The sequence below is a fragment of the Gobio gobio genome, assembly GCF_949357685.1.
Source record: "Gobio gobio genome assembly, chromosome: 1".
Classification (NCBI taxonomy): Eukaryota; Metazoa; Chordata; class Actinopteri; order Cypriniformes; family Gobionidae; genus Gobio; species Gobio gobio.
This window is the reverse complement of record NC_137097.1, coordinates 20,266,421-20,288,723: the sequence shown is the minus strand read 5'-3', so window position 1 is coordinate 20,288,723 and position 22,303 is coordinate 20,266,421. Positions and strand designations below refer to the sequence as shown.

Here is a 22,303-nt window from a genome sequence, read left to right as displayed (position 1 = left end):
ATTTGAATGACAGAAATAATATATAGCATGTATTGGCAGCATTAGATATATCACAAAATGTGTGTGTGTGTGTATATATACATATATATAAAACTAAAACTATTAGGGCTGCGCAATATATCATAATATCGCAAATGTACACATCGCAATATGCATATCGCAAGGGTACGCAATATCTGAATGATTATAATAGACTACTTCAACATTGTGAAAAGTGTACGTTTTAGGTTTATACATATGTATGTGTGTATATATGTATATATGTATGTATGTATATGTATGTATGTGTATATATGTATGTATGTATATATGTGTATGTATGTATGTATGTATATATGTATGTATGTATATGTGTATATATGTATGTATGTATATATGTATGTATGTATGTATGTATATGTGTATATATGTATGTATGTATGTATATATGTATATGTGTATATATGTATGTATGTATATATGTGTATGTATGTATATATGTGATTTTATTTATATATATATATATATATATATATATATATATATATATATATATATATATATATATATATATATATATATATATATATATAAACTATTAGGGCTGCGCAATATATCAAAATATCGCAAATGTACATATGAAAAACCAAGACATTTCTAACTTTTGTTCATTTTTGTCCAGGCAAGAGAAAACGGAGCCAGCACCATCAGGAGCATATTTCTATTTTAAGAGAGATGCAGGTGGCTGATATTCAGCAGCAGGAGCTGAACCGTGCACAGAGGGAGCGCCATGTGCAGATGGCAATTGAGGAGGCCCGTCTAGCAAGGGAACAAGAAGCGGCCTTAAGGGCAGAGGAAAATGCCCAAACGGCTGGATTCAATCAAGCCTTCCTCAACGTTATGGGGATGCTTGTACAGGCAATAAGTGGCCGGCAACAACAGAACTCTCTGCCTGATTAGAAACCCATGCGGTACAAAAAAAGCTGTTTTGTGCACTTTCATTTTAGAAAGTTCTGCACTACGTGCATGTTTGCACGTAAAAAAAAAAAGTTGACTGACATTTTCACATTTTTTTCATTTCTTATACATATTTTTTGGCACTAAATACAATTTGCACATTGTTAACATTTCTGTTTACACTAACAATTTTTTTGTCTTATGTATTCCACTACATACATTTGCACTTCGTTTACATTTCCTCTGTTTACACTTTTACTTAATTTCTTATGTTTTATGTATATATTCTTTGCACTACATTTCCACTTTGTTTAAAGTGTGACGTTTACATTTTAACCTTTTACAATTTTGTATTTGTTTTGTTTTTTTTCAATAAAAAAAGGAACTGGACAAACGTGTACTTCATTACTTTCTTAATGCATGTACTGTACCAATGAATAAATGTGAATTATAAATAATAAAGCCTGTTTAATAATATATATTTTTTAAAGAAAGCGAGACAATACTGAAATACTGAAATATTTAGTTTATTAATAATCCACTTGACAGGAAAGACAACATGAATAGTTAACTATTCAAGTAACGCAACAGACCCTCACGTACATCCCTGCCCTCCTCCTCTACAGCCTGTGCCAGTGCCACCACAGGCTCTGCTGCTGAAGGTGAATCCCATGCACTCTCATAGGCCTCTCCATGACTCTCACAAAGGTTATGTAGAGCACAGCATGTCAGGACCATAGATTTCACAAGGTCAACCGCACAGTCATTCCTTTTCATAAGGCAACGCCATCTTCCTTTTAATCTACCAAAGGCATTTTCCACAACGACACGTGCTCGGGAGATTTTCATGTTGTACACCTGCTGTTCTGCTGTCAGCCGTCCAGTGTCAACGAATGGTTTTAAGAGCCAGTGCTGCAAGGGATAGGCAGAATCTCCTAGAATGTAGTAGCCAACATTCACCCCACCAATGTTTCTGGTATTAGCTGGTATGTGACTTCCACGACTTGCCAACTCCCACAGTGTGGACAGTCTCAAAACCCGAGCATCATGCAGGCTTCCAGGCAGTCCTGTGAAAACATTCCAGAAAAGTCCCTTTCCATCCACAACACCTTGAAGGATGATGGAGTGCCAGCCTTTACGGTTGAAATAGTCACAGTGATAGTCCTGTGGTGCTATGATGGGTATGTGTGATCCATCAATAGCACCAATACACTGTGGGAGCCCCCACCTGTTCTCAATGTAGGCAGCCATTTCTTGAAACTTCTCCTGATCTGGAAAACGAATTTGTTCTGGTACCAGCAAAGTCTCCGCTGCAGCACAGAACTCCTGGACACATCGACAAACAGTTGTTATGCTTGCTCCAAAAAGATGGCCAACACTTCTGTACTCAGAACCGGTTGCGAGCTTCCACAGTGCGATGGCTACTCTCTTCTTTAGAGGTACACAAACACGAAAGTTTGTGTCCCGTCTTTCCATCACTGGACGCACTTTGTTGCACAAGTAGACAAACGTTTCTTCTGACATTCTAAAGTTCTCCAGCCATTGAGTGTTTGTAAAACCGGGAACAATCACATCCCACCACTCCGAAGCTCGGTTAAATGTCCAAACAGATGGTCTGTTGCGGCGACGTTGCAAAATGTGAAGGATCTGAAATACACAGAATACGCATTTTAAAACATAATTTTGCCAGCCAAGTTCATTATATGTTTTCGTGACAGTGATATAGCGATTGAGACCGTAGTGCAAGATTAGCTTACCCTCGTGCGCCGTCGAGCAAGCCTATTGTCGAATGCGCTTTGTTGTAGGAGTTCCCATACTCTCTTAGTTTTTTTTTCAGTATTTTGTTTTGCTGCCATCAGCCTCCTTTGAAACAAACTTTTTCGTTGTGCGGTGAAAAACATCCACATGCCGAGAATCAAGAACACCATTCCTTCGATAGGCTCCATTGCTCCGGTTTTGCACGTTTGTTTTTGTGTCGCGTTTACGATGATGTCGTGGCAGTAGAGGAGGCGCAACTACAACGTAATCCCACCCACTTGAAGCGTTGCTACTGCAGTGGAAAAGCAACCGAGCCGAGCTGAGACGTGCTGTGCCGAGTCGAGTCGAACCGTACCAAGCTGTACCACGCAGTGGAAAAGAGCCATAAGTCAACTCAGAGTTCAGGTTTAAACTCAGAGTTGGTTGAACCTCCTTATTGAAACGGGCCCCAGGAGGCTGATTAAGTTCCTTGCCTGCTTTGTAAGTCAGAGGGCCATCAGCCCCATCAGCACCTTGCTGATTTTGGCTATAGTTGTAGCGTTCCTTCGGGCAACCGATAAAATTTCCGATGGACTCGTATATCGTGTCTGAGAAAATCGGCCAGCTGGTCCATCTCATTTCATCCAGTACACCACATTTTTGACGGTTGTTTACAAGTAGCCCCATGGAGTCCATCATACTGGGAGTCAGGAGTATTGGGACCTTTCTGTCTCGCTTGCCTCTAATTTCGATGTGCTGGAAGTGCTGACAGAGCTTCGGCTCAACTTCAGATAAAGCATCAGCGACATCGGAAAGTAAAACAGATGTGTTCCGGAGAAGATATGAATCCAACCTCATTTTCGAAACTTCTCCTGCTCTCCTGCGATCAAACAGATTTACTTCACACAGTTATTTGGGCAAGATTTGACCAGTTCTTCTGACTTTTCTCAAGTTTGAGCTTTTCTTGGTACAGTTTAGTTTGATTGCTGAGATGCATGTGCATTTTTTTAACACCCTCAGTAAAAGGGAGAAGTTCTGGAGAGTCCCATATCGCTTCATTAAGCGTCTTCAACGCTGAGGCAGACAGACATTCATTCCATTTTTGGGTATGCATTTGCTTTAACATTTTTAAATTTTTGTCATAATTTTCCTCTCCTGCGATCATTGCTTCACATTCTGCAATATCAGACATTTTTTTAAGGTTGTGGCCCAGTTTAATGCTAAAGATGGAACAGTGAAGAACTAATCCCAGAATCCCAGGGTATCTTTAACAACCTTGATAACATGATAGAAGTTTGAGGGCATGCGCGTAATTTGCACGGGGGTTACGGGGGTCAAAAAATCAGATCCAGCTAATATAACCCCCCCCCCCCCTCCCCCCCCCCCAATATCATCACATCATTCAGATTAAAATAAATATGAAATATTCCGAATGAGTACTTTTATTCGTTTTCTTTATTAATTTCATTTGCCAGCAAGAAAGATAGTATCAAATTTTAAATGATCTGTAATGTACCCCCCGCCCACCGCACCGACTAATTGGTAATACCCAACCCGCTTTCTCTACCAAGTTTGTTCACTATTTTTCGCAGTCGCTGGGATGAAAGGTTGTAGAAAGCTTAGGGAAAGATGAAAAGGACACTGAAAGGCACTAGTGTCTGTAAATATTAAACCGCGAAAAGACCATTTAAATATGAATCATGCGTGTCTCTATGCGAATGAATGCCATAGACGCGCGGTTTACAGTCTATGGGTTTACCTCACACACACTCACTCAGAATCGCACGTGACGGTCGCATGTTTCCATCTCTTGCATCTCATATGATGACATGAACGCACGAACGTCATCTCCAGAGCCACTGAGTCACTTCATGAGCATTTTACCGTTTCATTTGAGAACAACGACCGTAATAGGCCTTTATCACAGAGGAATTGAATACCGGAAGTGCGCGTCGAAGCAGTGCACCGATTCTTCCGGTTTTGCTCGCAGAAGGATGGCGTCGGGATATCAGATGACATCGTCTTTATTGACATTGCCAAAATTTGGCCAAGAAGACGTGGTTCGTTTGGTTAAGGAGAACACTACAGTTAAAAGTTCGAAACTGGACAAGGGATACAAGTTTTTCTTTGAACAGTTTATTTTTAACTACAAGGGTGAGTAAATTGCCGTGTCAACGTTTTGTGGTTGCTAGTTAGCTGTCCTTCTGCTTATTACTACCATAGAGGTTTACGAACTAACACTGAAGTAGCCTAAATAAAGCATCCTCTAAAACAGTTTGCAGAATTTGGGGCAAATAAATTGTTTGTCTGCTGTAAGCTGTCTCCATTCAGTTTGAGCAGTCTACAATGTGATATAACGTACGCTTGTCATGTTTCCGTTTGTATCCAAAACTAATTTTTTTAACTTCCAGATTTGCAAAGTAGACTGTGATAACCTCCCTTCTTCCTTTGCATGCAGTGTCAGATATAGTGAATGGTGAGGTAGTAGTACAGGCAAGTTGCTACCGGTCAATGCGAAAGAACGAGGAGCCCCATAAACTACAGGTTGCTTAATGTTCAGGAAGTTTAGCCCTCAGACCGGAAACATACTCTAGTCTCTACTCACTGAAACATCAACATTATCTACAAATATTTGAGCTCTCTTGTGTTCAGCATTTGGACACAAATCTAATGCAGTGTTTCAGAAGTTCTTCACTATAGTTTCAGACATAACTTCATCATTGCAAAAATCTTAAAAATGGTCAATATGTAGTGAATAGGGTGTGGTTCCGGACCTTCAGGTGCAAGTTCATTTTGTTCTTCTGCGGTTGCAGAATTGATTCCACTGCTGTTGCAGTTTTTTTTTATTCCACCCCTTTCTGTTATCTTCATTTTGTTCCTTGACCATACTATTCTTATGTATAATGTCCTAACATTTATATTGTTTACTTCAAGGTTGTACTGCAAGCAGTCAGTAAGCCAGTGGTATTAAATGGATGTTGCTGTTCCTGTGCTGCTGGAAAGGCCTTGTGTAATCATGTGGTTGCACTGCTGTTCCAAACTGCACACTACAGCACCATGGGAGTGAAGACAGTGCCACCTCCACTGGCATGCACTAGTGCTCTTCAAACATGGCACAGACCAAGGACACAGGTAAGATGTCAAAATTAAGCAAGATTCTAGATGTAAATTTTTATAAATGGTCTTTTTTTATCAAAGATGTTCTGAAAGGGAAAATAACATCTCAGACTTCACTGTAGTTTAGATGTTGCACTGCACAGTGTTTCTGTCCTTCTCTATATACCTCATTCCTATAGATGCTTACTTACATGGTGATGCAAGACCTGGTTTCACAGACAGGACCAGGAGAAGCAAAGTAGCATATTAGAATGATTTCTTGAGGCTGGAGTAATGATGCTGAAAATTCATCTTTGATCACAGAAATATATTATTTTAAAGTATATTAATATAGAAAACCATTCATTTAAATTGTAATCTTTTTTTACATTATTACAGTTTTTTCCCCTATATTTTTGATCAAATAAATGCAGGCTTGATGAGCATAAGTACTAGATTTACTCACAGCTCAATGCCAGTATACTATTTATGTACTATGGAGGAGACACATTAAAACTAAAAGTTGAACACCTAGAATTTGATTTGTATTATAATACTATATTTGTTGAACTTGAAACTTCAGGTTTCAATTGAATTGGGATCACTTCTGGGAGCCCCTATCAGCTTCGAGCTATCTAGAACCGGCCAATGGACAATTGGCGTGCGAGATTTGCATCTCGCGCCCCGCCCCGCACCGCGGGTATAAACAGGAAGCGAGAGCGAATGCACGCTGTCATTCACTTCGGAGCCACACAGGCATATGAAGGACTCACTCTTCTGCAAAGACGAGTATTTTCGCTGCTATCAAGCAAGAGAGAAGAAATCTGCAACCGGAGAGAACCAGAGGAGGACGCGTGTTGGAGAAACGGCACCTTTCAGCGGGACCGCGCTGACTCATCCAGCTGCCTCTGAAATACAGAGAAAACTGCTGTTATCACAGCAACCCTGTTGGTCTGGGTAGGGCGTTTTCCTGTCTGAGTACAGGCACGGGCTGCACTACAATCCCGTGCGCTGTCGCGGTTCCCCTGAGTGCTTCAGCACAGAGCGTTTTCCTCACAAAAAGAGCTTCACGGGTGACGTGCCGTCCTTTTCAGGATGTCTTACCACCCGTGCGTTTCTGGATGCGGTCGTTCCCTGTCCCCTGCTGACGGTCACAATCGCTGTCTCACGTGTTTGGGCACACAGCACGCTGAGGCGGCATTTGTGGATAGTTCGTGTTCCCACTGCGGGAACATGACTATCTCAGAGTTAAGATCGAGACTCTCCTACCTCCGGGCTGGGGGAGTCCCCTTACCCATCCCACGAACTAGGTCTACCCCTAACCCGGGTGGACCTGCTTCTTTGGATGGCCAGGGTGATCTGAGGATCACGTTTAGGGCAAACCCGCCGAGTGAATCTCCGCAGGCCCCTATTCCCTCTGCTCCGCAGCCGGTAGAGCCTCCAAAGGAGTACATCAACAAACAGGGTGGTTTACGCTCCCGTCACATGTCGCAACTCGCCCGCCATCTCCTCTTATGGAGTCAGAAGCATCTGAGGTCGCTTCGTGCCGTTCACATTCCGGGCCTGCTCAACCGTGCGGCCGACGAGCTGTCACGTCAGCAGGTACTTCCGGGAGAATGGCGACTCCATCCCCAGGCGGTCCAGCTAATCTGGAGTCGTTTCGGGGCCGCACAGGTAGACCTGTTTGCCTCCCCAGAGACGACCCACTGTCAGTGGTTTTATTCCTTGACCGAGGGGACCCTCGGGTCGGATGCCCTGGCCCACAGCTGGCCCCGGGAAGAACGCAAGTATGCGTTTCCCCCAGTGAGCCTTCTTGCGCAGATACTGTGCAAAATCAGGGAGGACGAGGAGCAGGTCCTGTTGGTCGCTCCGTATTGGCCCAACCGGACTTGGTTCCCGGAACTAGTGCTCCTTGTGACAGCACCTCCCTGGCCCATTCCTCTGAGACAGGACCTCCTGACTCAGAGACGGGGCACCCTATGGCACCCGCGTCCAGACCTCTGGAAACTCCATGTCTGGTCCCTGGACGGGACGCGGAGGTTCTAGGTGACCTACCGCAAGCGGTAGTTGACACCATCACTTCCGCTAGAGCCCCCTCTACGAGGCGCCTCTATGCGTTGAAGTGGAACCTGTTCGTCGATTGGTGCTCTTCTCGCCGAGAAGACCCCCGAAGATGTTCGGTCGCATCTGTGCTTACCTTTCTACAGGATGGGTTGGAGCGAAGGCTGTCTCCCTCCACCCTCAAGGTCTATGTCGCCGCTATCGCCGCTAATCATGAGCTCGTAGATGCAAAATCTTTAGGTAAGCACGATCTGATCGTCAGGTTCCTTAGGGGAGCGAGGAGATTAAATCCACCTCGTCCTCCCTCCATACCCTCTTGGGACTTAACTCTGGTGCTAACTGCACTACAGAGACAACCCTTTGAGCCTCTGCAGTCAGCTGAGTTGAAAGTTCTGTCGTTAAAGACAATACTCCTGACTGCGTTGGCCTCCATCAAGAGGGTAGGGGACCTGCAGGCATTTTCGGTCGAAGAATCGTGCCTGGAATTCGGGCCCGGTAACTCTCATGTGATCATGAGACCCCGGCCTGGATATGTGCCCAAGGTTCCCACTACTCCCTTCCGGGACCAAGTGATGAGCCTGCAAGCGCTGCCTTCGGAGGAGGCAGACCCAGCCCTAGCTTTTCTCTGTCCCGTCCGTGCTCTCCGGACTTACGTGGATAGAACGCAAAGCTTCAGGACCTCAGAGCAGCTCTTCGTCTGTTACGGAGGACAGCAGAAGGGAAAGGCTGTCTCCAAGCAGAGGATGGCCCACTGGATAGTGGATGCCATCGTCTTGGCTTATCAGTCCCAAGACGTGCCCTGCCCGCTCGGGTTAAGAGCCCACTCCACTAGGGGTGTTGCCTCTTCCTGGGCGCTGGCTCGTGGCGCCTCGCTGACAGATATTTGTAGAGCTGCGGGCTGGGCGACACCTAACACGTTCGCTAGATTCTATAGCCTCCGTGTAGAGCCAGTGTCTTCCTGTGTGCTCACTTCCCATAGTCAGTAACACCGAAGTACCCGTTCTAGTGTCGGCTAGCTGCGCCATTCCCTCCCCTATGGTAGACGGATGCGTGCGCTTATTCTGCTCCAGTCGAGTTCCCCAGAACGGCGAACCCTGTTGAGTCCTCCGCAACCCGCGGCAGTCGGACGTGGCGGAGCGTTCGACGCCAGGTCTAACACTCGTATGCATTGGTGGAACTTGTGTTAGGCTGGGTTCCGTATGTAGTGACCCCCACGGCGGTCCCATATGTGTATTCTTCCACGGTACGGCTCCCTACGGCGAGCCCGTGTCTTTCCCTCGGCAGAGCTCCTCTGCCGTCCCAGGTACGTGTTGTCTCCCTCCTAATTGGCCGGGGCCACCCCTGGGACTTCCGTATGTTGTGCTGCCCACGGCCAGCCCATACGTGTATTCTCCACATGTTAACTCCCTCTGGGCATGATGTGGCTTCCGCAGCTGCCTTCACAGGCACGCTTTCCCAGCGTTATCCAATACAGTCAGCTTAGTGGGTCTTGCGGAACAGCAGCTTTGACTCTCCCTGCGTGAACCTACCCGCCCGCATCAGATCGGGGTCTGTGGGGCTCGTCGCTGGGCGCTGGAAGTGGTAGTAACTATGGCGTTTTCCATAGGGGATCCCAATTCGTCGGTACGTCCGACGTACGTCGAACGTGACCGACTGAATGGGAACGTCTCGGTTACGTATGGTAACCCTCGTTCCCTGAAGGAGGGAACGGAGACGTACGTCCCGTCGCCACAGTTGCTGTACCATCACTGCAGGTTGAGCCATTACGTGTGGCTCCTCAGTGAAAAACAGCGTGCATTCGCTCTCGCTTCCTGTTTATACCCGCGGCGCGGCGCGGGGCGCGAGATGCAAATCTCGCACGCCAATTGTCCATTGGCCGGTTCTAGATAGCTCGAAGCTGATAGGGGCTCCCAGAAGTGATCCCAATTCGTCGGTACGTCCGACGTACGTCTCCGTTCCCTCCTTCAGGGAACGAGGGTTACCATACGTAACCGAGACGTTTTGTGTATAACAAAAATGTGGTCCAGGGCATTCGTCCAGAACCCACGGATGAACTTGTGGTGCGGAAGCCAAAAGCAGCAGGACGAAGTTGTGTCAAGTCTACGCTCTATCGGGCATACCCAGGTGAGTACTTGTACACAAACAGTTAGCCCACAACATGTCCTTCTATCTATATCTCTCTCACACATACACACACTTTGATTAATGCAAATGTCAAGCATTTATATACTGAGTGCCTCTAATAAATCTTAACTAGTCAGTCAGCAGTAATGAGACTTCCTTCCATCATGTATTTTCAGGACCCCTTCCTGACCCAGCAGTGCTCTCCGTTGGAGATCAATTGAGAGGCCTTAGACCACAGCCGGGTATTTGCAAGTCCTTGTGTGACCTCTCAAACATGACATTAGTGGATTCTAAATTTGGTCCAGTCCCTCATGGCTCAGTTCTCTCTTATCAATGCCCAGTAGTAGTATCTCGAGAAATTTGTAAGTATCCTAAAGCCCCCGTATTCCCTCAACTTCCATTACATGGTTATAAATTAGAGAGACACCTAAATTTTGTTCCCAGCTATCCTCAGTTTTTTCATAGTGAGAGTTTGGTGGTCACTCGTGAATTATCAGGTATCATTGAGAAGAACACAAGAGAGCAGTCAGAGAATCCACTCTGGAAGCAGATGCGTCAGCCACGCTTGACTGCCAGTAGATTTGGGGAAGTACACAGTGCAAGAGGGGAGTCATCTTGTGAGGCACTTGCAGTCAGGATTCTGAGGGGTGTACGGCAAACAGCTGCAATGAAAAGAGGCATTGACCTTGAGCCAGAAGTCCTACAGCAGTACAGTGACCTTTGTAGTGTTAATGTGTCACCTTCTGGCTTTGTTATACACCCTGATGCACCTTACCTTGGTGCTAGCCCTGATGGTAAGGTATATGATCCAACTGAAGATCCCCCGTTTGGATTAGCTGAAGTTAAATGCCCAAATGTTGACCACAGAACAGAAGCTACACACATTAAGTTCATAAATGGTCAGGCTAAACTGAGAAGAAATCACAAGTATTTCTTGCAAGTCCAAGGTCAGTTGGCAATAACTGGTTTGCCTTGGTGTGATTTTATCACATCTACCAAAAGTGATATCACAGTTGAGAGGATCTGGCGAGATGATTCCCTCATCTTGGAAATGAAGAATAAGCTTGACCTTTTCTTTTTTAATACATATATGGAGACCTACCTGAAAAATCAGTAAGTTCATGCATGTAAACATGCACACACGCCTACCACACATACTGGTAGTGTACTTCAGAGTTGTTTTTTTATTATTCATTTTTTTTAAAGGGACATATCTATATACAATCACTATAGTCACTATAAAATTCATATGTACATGTACAGTCTATACCTAATTATTTACACTTGAAAAGAACATTCACAATAAAAACGTTCAATGGAAATAATCTATGTCCATTTAATTTGTGTGCCTGATTGTTCTTCCAGTGATGTTCACACACATATGTGGTCTTTGACATCCAGTGGGCCTTGAAAGTTGGACATTAGGCAGCAGGTTGTCCATAACTGATTGACAGAACCTGAAAGAGTAAGTGGAATTGTTGTGTCCCAGATGTGATATTCCTTTATTCTCCTGATGGCTCTCTCCACTAGTATTCTTAGACGGGCAATGCTTTGTGTTTTTTCTGTGTTCTCTTTGCTGAAGCATGCACTTTTTTTGAACGGAGGGATGATGAGGCGTGCACCAACATCTGACAGCATCTGGTCAATGATGAACCCTTTATCGGCCATGCATGCATCTCCAGGCTCTAGTAATCTGAGAATTCCAGACTGCCTTGTTATCTCTTGGTCTGATATTGACCCTGTGAAGAGCTTTGAGACAAAAGTGATTACACCACATGGGGCAATACCTATCAGAGCCTTGAAAGTAGTGTGATTCTTATAGCTGGAAAAGGTTTCGGACTGGAGTGTAAGCGATGATGGAGATTCACATCTAACTTCTGTACAGTCCACAATCACTCTCAGATCTGAACAGTATTCCACAAATTTAGCTGGCATTGTTGCTCTGACCTGTTCCCTTGACATCCAGATTGGCAGTGACCCCAAGACAAGGTATAAATAGTTGGCCCATGTGATGATCACTCTGCTCACAGTTGTGGTGCTAATGCCAAAGATGTCTGCTATTACCTTCTCTTTCAGGCCAACTGCAACACGACAACAGTACAGGAACAGCTCATCCACAAGTGCTAGTCTACGGTTTGGACTTGGTTTTTCAATGTCCATTGTACCACTCATCCTCTGTGCTTTACTCCAGTAGACTAACTTGGATGCTGAGGGGGCAACTGACTCCCAAAATGTCCAAAATACTTTCTCTGATGGGAATCGAGTGTAGAATCTAAAATCTTCATCAGTTGCACAGTATCTGTTGATGTGCAATTTTGAGGCAGATAGATCACTGAGCTGAGTTTCTAATCCTCTAACCTTGGCCTCCAGTTCTCTGATTCTTTCAGCAGCAGCATCCAATTTACCTGAAGTATATAAAGTGTATATTAGTATGTATCTTTTTTTTTAATTTATATATATATTTTTATATATATTTTTTTATATATGTGCACACAAACACACAAATATACACTACCAGTCAAAAGTTTGGAAACTACTATTTTGATTGTTTTTGAAAGAAGTCTCTTCTGCTCACCAAGGCTGCATTTATTTGATCCAAGATACAGCAAAAACAGTATTATTGTGAAATATTTTTACAATTTAAATTAACTTTTTTTCTATTTGAATATATTTTAAAATACAATTTATTTCTGATTAAAAGTTGAATTTTCAGCATCATTACTCCAGTCTTCAGTTCAATTCAATTCAAATTTATTTGTATAGCACTTTTTCACGATACATATCGTTTCAAAGCAGCTTCACAGAAAATGCATCTACATTACAATTTAAATTGATTTGTACATGTTATGCATTTCAGAATTGCACATATACAGGGAGTGCAGAATTATTAGGCACGTTGATTTTCTGATCATATTTTTTTTCCAGGCACATTTGACCAATTCCAAACCACAGTAATCCTAATAACTACTATTGATTTAGTATTTAATAATGTATAAGTGATATATAATTGTTCATGAAGGCTGGAAATGAAAAACACCTTATATTCAGGTGTGCAGAATTATTAGGCATGTTTTCTTTTACAGATAAATTGAGCCAAAAAAGAGATTTAACTCAGACTGAAAAGTCAAAAAGTATTAAATGCCCATGAGAAGGATGCAATACTAATGCAATACTAGACATTGCAGTTAAGGCGTGACCATTGGACAGTGAAATGCTCGTTGGGTCTGCAGGGTCAGACAAAAACATGTGGCGGAGAAAAGACACCTATTAACCGCAAAAGAATTAAGAATTAAGGTGAAGAATTAAGGGTGAAACCATCAGGAACCCTTTAGTCTCCAGCGCCACCATTTTCCAGAGCTGCAACCTACCTGGAGTCTCCAGAAGTGCAAGGTGTCAGGATCTCAGAGACTTCAGTTAGGTAAAGAATCCTAAAAAATGACCCCCACTAAATAAGAATCATAAGCTGAAGTGTTGTAAAATACATGAAGAAGGTTTTTTTATAGGCTTTATGGACAGATAGGTTGAGAGTGACTCTTGAAGGACCAGCACCACATCCTCTAGTACCACTGTTTGAAGAATTCAAACAGTGGTACCCGACCCGACCCGGGACCCGTACGGGTTCGGGTCTATATTTTAAATGATCAACCGGGTCCGGGTCGGGTCCCAATCTATTACTACGGGTCCCGGGTCTGTTTAACATTGTGTGCAATACCCGAGTCGATCCGGACTCGGAGAACACCTGCCCGTGATCAGAGTCAGTCAGCACTGCTTGAGTGTTTTTTGTAACTTGCAACTGTAAAATTAGGATAAGAAAAGTGTGAGCCGGGAAATAAGGTTTAAAAAAAAGAAAGAAGAAAAACACGAGCGATCTCTCTCTCTCTTGCTCGCTCGCCTCACGCGCTCGCTCTCTCTCTCTCTCGCTCGCTCGCTCTCTCTGCAAGCGCACGGTAATAATAATGGTTACCTTCATGAGTGATGTGTGAAAAAAGCTAAAAAACAACGAATATAAAGAAGTTAAACCCACGGCACCTCTTCTGTCCGGGCATTCATGCATATTGTGGACAAACATGAGAAAAAAGTAAGTGCTGTCTACGTGTGACGCACTGTTGAAGTTTGATTTGAAATTATATTTAAATAATATATTTAAAATCAGCAACAAAATCTCAGTTGAACTGTCACAAATGTTTTCTATGATGCTCAAATTGCGTAAAAAAGCTCATATTTCAGGTTGCTCCAGCCACCGCGCATGTGCGCAGTATCAAGCGCGTGTCATTTCTATGGCAACCCGAGCTTCCGCTGTGATTGACTTTAATAATAATATGAATGAACCGTCTTATTTCTTAAAGTTTTGGTGGTCAGGCTCGCTCACAGAGATTATAGCAAATAAATAATGCGGACGTCAGCGGCCACCGAACGAGCAATCGCTATTATAGTTCAAAAAGGCAAACAGTCAAAGTTATTATGCGAGTTAACTCGAGTCGAAATGCACATCTGCAAAGACGCATTTGTCATCCGTCACCGTGACATAAAGTGGACTTTTAAAGCTGAAATGATGAGTGAATTAAGCATGCTTGGAATAACAAGAGAGGAATAACATGGATTTAACTTTTTGGCAAGGATGTAATGCATCACAAGTAACATTACAAGGAAGGGAGACGACGGCTAGGTAAGACAAAAAGTTATATTTTTCATAACTTGTTTATTGACTTGTTAATATCAGTTATTGTGGAATATGTGACAAACGGGTCCAGTCGGGTCTGTGTCTTCACGCCGGGTTCGGTTCCAGCTTTTAAATAATAGACGGGTCCAGGTCGGTTCCGGGTACTACGTTTTTGGCATTTCTCGGATCTTCACGGGTCCGGGTCCAGCTTTTGAAATAATAGACGGGTCCGGGTCGGTTCCGTTAAGCACATTACGGGTCTCTTCGGGTTCGGGTATGAATTTTTGGACCCGTGAAGACCTCTACTCTCAACCTATCTGTCCATAAAGCCTATAAAAAAACCGTCTTCATGTATTTTACAACACTTCAGCTTATGATTCTTATCTAGTGGGGGTCATTTTTTAGGATTCTTTACCTAACTGAAGTCTCTGAGATCCTGACACCTTGCACTTCTGGAGACTCCAGGTAGGTTGCAGCTCTGGAAAATGGTGGCGCTGGAGACTAAAGGGTTCCTGATGGTTTCACCCTTAATTCTTCACCTTAATTCTTAATTCTTTTGCGGTTAATAGGTGTCTTTTCTCCGCCACATGTTTTTGTCTGACCCTGCTGACCCAACGAGCATTTCACTGTCCAATGGTCACGCCTTAACTGCAATGTCTAGTATTGCATTAGTATTGCATCCTTCTCATGGGCATTTAATACTTTTTGACTTTTCAGTCTGAGTTAAATCTCTTTTTTGGCTCAATTTATCTGTAAAAGAAAACATGCCTAATAATTCTGCACACCTGAATATAAGGTGTTTTTCATTTCCAGCCTTCATGAACAATTATATATCACTTATACATTATTAAATACTAAATCAATAGTAGTTATTAGGATTACTGTGGCTTGGAATTGGTCAAATGTGCCTGGAAAAAAAATATGATCAGAAAATCAACGTGCCTAATAATTCTGCACTCCCTGTACAAGCACACAGATTAGCTAACTATCAATTATTAATCAATATAATAGCTATGGCATAGAAATAAGAATACAGTTTGTTAATGAATAGGGTATATAGATTAATCAATATAATAGCTATGGCATAGAAATAAGAATACAGTTTGTTAATGAATAGGGTATATAGATGAGCATGAGTGTGTGTTGATGCAGAGCTGCGTCATCTAAAGTCCTTGCAGGAGTTGAGTCGTCTCTTCACAGGTGTTGGTCAGCTGAAGTCTTTACGAGAAGCTGGATCCAGACTGGAGCTGACGGATTCTCTAGTTACCTCGGGATGGGCGTCCCGAGATAAAGCAGAACAGAAAAATAATTAGCGTAGCTGCTGTTCAAAGCATTAGGCAAAGATAAGTAATACTAAGTAATAAGAAAATTACAGGTCATCCAATATTTTATATCTTTAACACACTGTTAGCTTGGATAATTTAGAGAATCCAGACTGAAATTTTTCATAGATATCGTTTTCTTGTGAGTAAGAGCATAATTGAGCAGACAATTTTTTCTAGTATTTTAGACAGAAATGGAAGATTTGAAATAGGTCTGTAATTTGCCAATTCATTTGGATCTAATTGTGGTTTCTTAATGAGAAGTTTTATAACTGCCATCTTGAATGGTCTTGGGACATGTCACATGATCATTCAGAAATCATAATGTGATGATCTGATGCTCAAGAAATAATCACATTAGAATGATTTCTGAATGATCATAATTTCTGAAGGAGTAATTTGTTTATTATAAGGAATAAATTACATTTTAAAATATATACCAATATAAAACTAGTTTTTACATTTTAATAATATTTCACAATATTACAGCTTTTTTGTATTTTTAATAACAAATGCAGCCTTGGTGAGCATATGATATTTCTTTCAAAGACAATCAAAATAGTGTGTGTGTGTGTGTGTGTGTGTGTATGTATATATATATATATATATATATATATATATATATATATATATATATATATATATATATATATATATATATATAATAACTTGTATTTTAAATTTAAAAAATACATCTCAGCAGTTTAAATCGGTGTACTTTACCAGATGAAGGTTGACAAAAGTAGTTGTGGTCTGTTTCGGGTTGTACGTCGTTTGGGTCATCTGGTAGACAGACTTCATGGGCTGGATCAGCGAGGTCGCCACGAACGTCAACCCCGAGACGAGTACTAGCCCGGTCAAAAGCGGATTCCCGTGAAACAAGGTCTTTGCCCCAGTTGTTCCAAACAAATCGGGAAGGTGCAGCATCGGATTTTAATTTTTTCCTTCCGCTCTTTGTGATGTAAACATCCTCAGTTTCGAAATGCATACTGCACACGGACGTACTCCCGCGCATTATTTTAAACAAAGGACCTTCATCCCGGCGTATCCTTCTCACCCATGTTTTCCTCAGTTCTTTTTGACTCGGAAAATCGTGAAAACTGAGGTAAGGGTGTCTTTGTTTTGAATTAGAGCAGCCAGGTACGCTGCAATAACATCGGTGAGAGGATTCAGCCATTACTTTTGCCTGCGCTGTAATGGAACCGGAAGTAGCGATGCACTGCTTCGCGTACCGGAAATAGGAAGTGTGATAAAGGCCTATATCATAAACACACAGAAACTCAAATTCACGGCAACCCGTCAAAATAAAAGTTTGGCTAACTTGACAAATAAATTACTGTTGTACGGTACAATTTAGATACGTCTCAATGTAATAATAATACTAACACTAATGTAATAATAATAAATTATCAAAACTTATTTTTTAAGGTTATTTATATATTACACATTTTCTTCATGTTTTAATTTTAACCATATAAAGCTCAGTTGTGCAGCACTTTGTTTGACAAAAAAAAGTTTAATTAAGTTAAAAGATAAATTAAATGAATGTTTTGTGTCTTCATTTGATTACCAGAAAATACATAACACATAATTTGTGGGAAATCTTTTCATAGAAATTAAATTAAAAAGAAAAAATAATAATATGGTTGTTTTTATGAATTAAATTAAGTACCTAGTAGCCTAATATTTACTAGTAAATATTACAGTAATCAAACATCACAGACAATGGCAGACAGAGATCTGGGGCCTCATTTATAAAACTTTGCGTAGGATTTGCGTCAGAAGTGGCCTACAGATGAAACATAGGACGTGCGTACGCACAGAAATATTCAGATTTATAAAACCGTGCGCACGGCAAAAGGTTGCAGACGAAGTAAATGCCGTAAAAAGTGTCTGAAGATGCGTTCACTCTGAATCCTTCCATTTGCCACATCTCCAAAGAGCGCAAGACCAGTGGACAATTAATAGGCCTACATCTATCTATCTATTTATCTATCTATATATCTCCCTAATTATCTATCTATCGGTCTTCCTATTTTAATCGATCTGCTCCGCCAGATGGACACATTGACGAGAATATCAGTTTTGTACATTATTTCGTTCTGTTTACCATATTATTTATGAGGATTATTTGCATAACATGCTAATATTATTGCAGAACATATTTCACTTTTCTTTTTGTAAATATATGTGTTAATGCTGCCTTCACATGCTATCGGAAATTTCCTAATTCCCACTTTAGAAGTCGTGATTACGAGCTTGTTGCATTCAAGTGCTTTGTTGTCGGAGTGAACAGGAATCATGGTGGACACCAGGTTATTCTTGCCTATTTATTGGGAAAATCTTATTAAAACCAACATCATTTGTAGTCTCCCATGCACCGACAACCATATTAACATTCCAGATAGTCCGCTTTCTGCTGATTCTGTAATTTCAGTCAAATGCAGGCTATTTTCGCTGTTTACCAAACATACAATACGCTTCATATGATTACTCTTATATGTAAATATGTAATTGAGCGTCAGCGTCAGTTCTGGCAGACCAAGTAGTCCAGACGCTGCTAATGCTTTGGCAACAATTCGGGCGCATCAACTGATTTGCATCAGCTGTTTTGCATCAGCTGTTTAAACTCCCCTCGCTGCTAATGGCTAAGCAAAAAACAGGGCGCTATTTAAAGCAGATTCAGTTCGCTCTTGCTACTTGCGTTCGCTTTTTGCAGCTGTTTCTATCCGCTTCATCAAAACGCTCATGTTGTTGTTTAGCCCCAAACGTCTGGTCCTATTTACCTTGCTGTTGGCCATGACTTCCACTGCTGTCGAGGAGGAATCCTGGCAAATCGACTCCTCCGAGGACACCCGGGCATTGCCAATTCGACTGGACCAGGAGCAGGTTGCCGGCCCGGATGACAACGCCGCCGTCCGTCGAAGCTCTCAGCGGTTGGCAACAGTCGGATCGCTGCCGGTGCCTCCTCCCCAGTCCTCCGGAAAAAAGCACACTCTGAAGCGAAAAAATCCAGAGACGGCCGCTAGGCCTGTTGCACAAAATCGGGCCGGCGGCCTTGTTCGTCCGGGTTCAAGCACATCTCCAGCAGATGACCCGGTGCTCATGGCGCTGTCTGTTATTCAATCTTCCCTTCTAGATATGGCTGCCAGAATATCGACGCTGGAAGACGGCTCCGCCCTCAGACCTTCCTCGACCCCAGTCTCTGCTCCATCGGCGTCCATCTCTGCTTCGGCTGCCTCTGCTGTCCCCGAACGGCGTCACCACCCGCGCCGGCCTCAGTGCGATGACGTCACCATGGAATTCATTCCTAGAAAGACCCTGGCGACCGCTGTACCTCTGTCCGCGGGTTCGCCTTTTTTCCCACCAGCTGCTGCCATTTCTCATCAGCTGAGGGGCCAGATTTTGGCAGGTAATGACATTAAGCTCGTTAAACTCCTGCTGGGCTCTGAGCTGTGTGAACGGCGTGTTGTAAACTGTGGCGACGTATCCATCGAGTTAAAAGATGGCGACCTTAGACTGTCAAAAACTCTGACTTTTCCCGAGTTTTGCGTTGCATTTGGTGTTTATAGGGATGTAATTTGTGAAGTTCAACCGGCGCACAGAGCCGAACTTGATACTTATCTAGCCATTATTTCTGACCTAGCGCTTTCCTACGGTGGGGTTCTTTTTTATGAGTATCATAAGTCTTTTTCAGCAAAGGCAGCCATGTTTATTCAACGCTTTAACCAAAGATTGGACTGGTCCGTGCTCGACCTCGCGCTTATAAGTAGAAACTTTACAGGGCACCAAATTCTGTCCTGCTCCCTCTGTGGCTCTCTCTCGCACTCTACTACCCTGTGCTCTAAATCTAAGCCTACCCCTTACATGTGCCATTCTGGCCCGAGCCATAAATCTGACTCTCAGCTACTGTGGGTATGCCCACCCAAAGTCCGTGTGCCCACCCAAAGGGTTTCATGATAGGCCCATTCGATAAGTCTCCTTTCCCGATTGTCAGGATAAGTCCTATAAGGATCGCCACTCGTAAATATACGGTAAAAAAACTTTAATCATCGACCTCTCCGCTCCCCACAATAGTTCGGCTGACAGCATCAATAGCCTTATTCCTTTAGCCCCTTTTTCCCTGTTTTATAGCACCATTGATGATGCTATCAACTTCATTAAAAGAGCAGGACGTGGAGCCTGGCTTGCAAAGGCAGATATTTCCGATGCTTTCAAAGTAATGCCATTGCATCCTTCACAGTGGCATTTATTTGGCGTTCAGTGGAGGGAAAATTTGTATTTCTCGGTTAGACTCGCTTTTGGATGTCGTAGTAGTCCTAAAATATTCGATACTTCGTCGGAGGCTTTGTGCTGGATTTTTCTTAATAACGAGAAGTTATCATTCATTTTCTCCTGGTGGATTTTCCGTCCGAGAAATCAGATTTTGCTATCTCCGTTCTTAAACGCACCTTTTTTGATTTAGGCGTTCCTCTCTCGGAGGAAAAGACAGTGGGTCCCGTTAAAGTTATCGAATTTTTGGGAATTATTCTCGATTCTAACCGTATGCAAGCCCCTTGAGAAATTATCCCGCATAAGACAAATCATGAAAGTTGCTCAACTTTCAAAGTCCTTTTCAAAAAGGGATTTGCTCTCTCTTTTGGGCCACCTTAATTTCGCAAGAGAGTAATACCTCAAGGCAGGTCATTTATTTCCAGTCTTCTTGACCTTTCTAAATCTGCACAAGCTCTAACTGATGTTGTTACCCTGGACGAAGGATGTAGATCTGAGCAAAAATTTTGGTCTCTGCTTCTAGATAAGTGGAATGGCATTTCCTTTTTTCTCAATGATTTCATGGAATCGTCTTTAGCTCTTAATCTGTATACGGATGCTGCGCCTTCCGTAGGATTTGGGGGGGTTTTCAAAAACGAATGGTTTGCGTGTGCCTGGCCAGAAGAACTGCGCTCTTTACCTGCAGGTGATTTTTCGACTGCCCTATTAGAGCTGTATCCTATCGTGGTTGCATGCATTCTCTGGAGTAAACATTGGGCTAGGAAGCAAATTCTGTTTTTTTGCGACAACGAAGCTACCGTCAATATCATTAATAAGAGGCGCTCATCGGTTTCATTCATTAATAGGTTCATAAGACGTATTACATGGCTGTCAATTTTGGGGAATTATAATTTTCGCGCAGAGCATATTCCTGGTTTAAATAATCAAGTGGCCGATTCTCTGTCTCGATTTAATTTTCAGAAATGTCATCTCCTGTGTCCAGCTTCAGCCCAATCGAGCCTGGAATGCCCTCCTTTCAGCCAAACCATTCTAGATTGAATAACCCTCTCCAATCTTATGGGCACTCTGCTGCGCAGTACATGCGAGGGGGTCTGGCTAGCTCTACATTAAAATCTTATGACTCAGCATGGTCTTATTTCATCACTTTTTGTGCTTCTCTATCTGTAGCTGCTCTGCCTGTCAATGTATTGTATATTAGTGCTTTCATAGTCCACTGTTTTGAGGATCGGAAACTGCAGCCTTCTTCCATAAAAAGTACGGTCGCCGGCATCCAATTCCATCTGCGCTGCCTGGATCCATCTGCTTCCAGTATTTTGGAAAACCCATCCATTCGCCTTTTGCTGAACGGCCTCAAAAGACAGTCACCATGAGGCAATGATAAACGTCTCCCTTTTACTTTACCTTTAGTCAAACAAATAATTTTTCAATTACGGAATGGGTGTTTTGGGCCTTACACCGATCAGTTGTTAGAGACGGTCATTCTCACAGCTTTTTTCGGTTTTCTAAGGGGTGGTGAAATTTCTTCACGTACATGTTCCTTTGACCCAAATCACAATCTGACAATTTCTGATGTTTCAATTAACGACCACCATTTCACTTTGTTTCTGAAACACTCCAAAGCTGCTAGAAATGGTGAAGGTGTTGTTATATATATTTCTGAGTCTAACACTGTCTTTTGTCCTCTGAATTCCATTTCATACTTAAGGTACCGTCCTAGTGCTGGTCCGCAGGAACCACTGTTTGTCACGCAGACGGGGAAACAAATGTCTAGAGCCTGGTTCGCTTCTCACCTACGACTCCTCTGCCAATTCTGCGGACTGCCTCCGGACCGTTATACAGCTCATTCTCTACGCATCGGTGCAGCAACTACAGCGGCGGCATCTGCTCCGGTTTTAACCCTTAAAGCCATGGGGCGGTGGTCATCTGCTGCTTATGAACGGTACCTCCGTCCTGACGTTCGGGCCATTCTTGATGCTCAGAAGGCCATGAGCTCAGCTTCCTGATTGGTTCGCTAAATAAATCATAATCGTGCCTCATATGATTAACTTTATTTGTGTTTCTTCTGCTCTAGTGACAGTTGCCCTGGATGCGCTTA

At 42.9% G+C, this 22,303-nt stretch overlaps 1 protein-coding gene across 1 annotated transcript; it reads right to left on the bottom strand.

Moving 5' to 3' along the window:
- Positions 1-1,503: 1,503 nt before the first annotated feature.
- On the bottom strand, positions 1,504-2,460 carry LOC307119010 (uncharacterized protein; the record flags this gene model as incomplete). The annotated part of the gene is made up of 1 exon (XM_079804971.1): positions 1,504-2,460. The coding sequence occupies one exon, from the start codon at positions 2,458-2,460 to the stop codon at positions 1,504-1,506; it is 957 nt and encodes a 318-aa protein (XP_079661097.1).
- Positions 2,461-22,303: the final 19,843 nt, after the last annotated feature.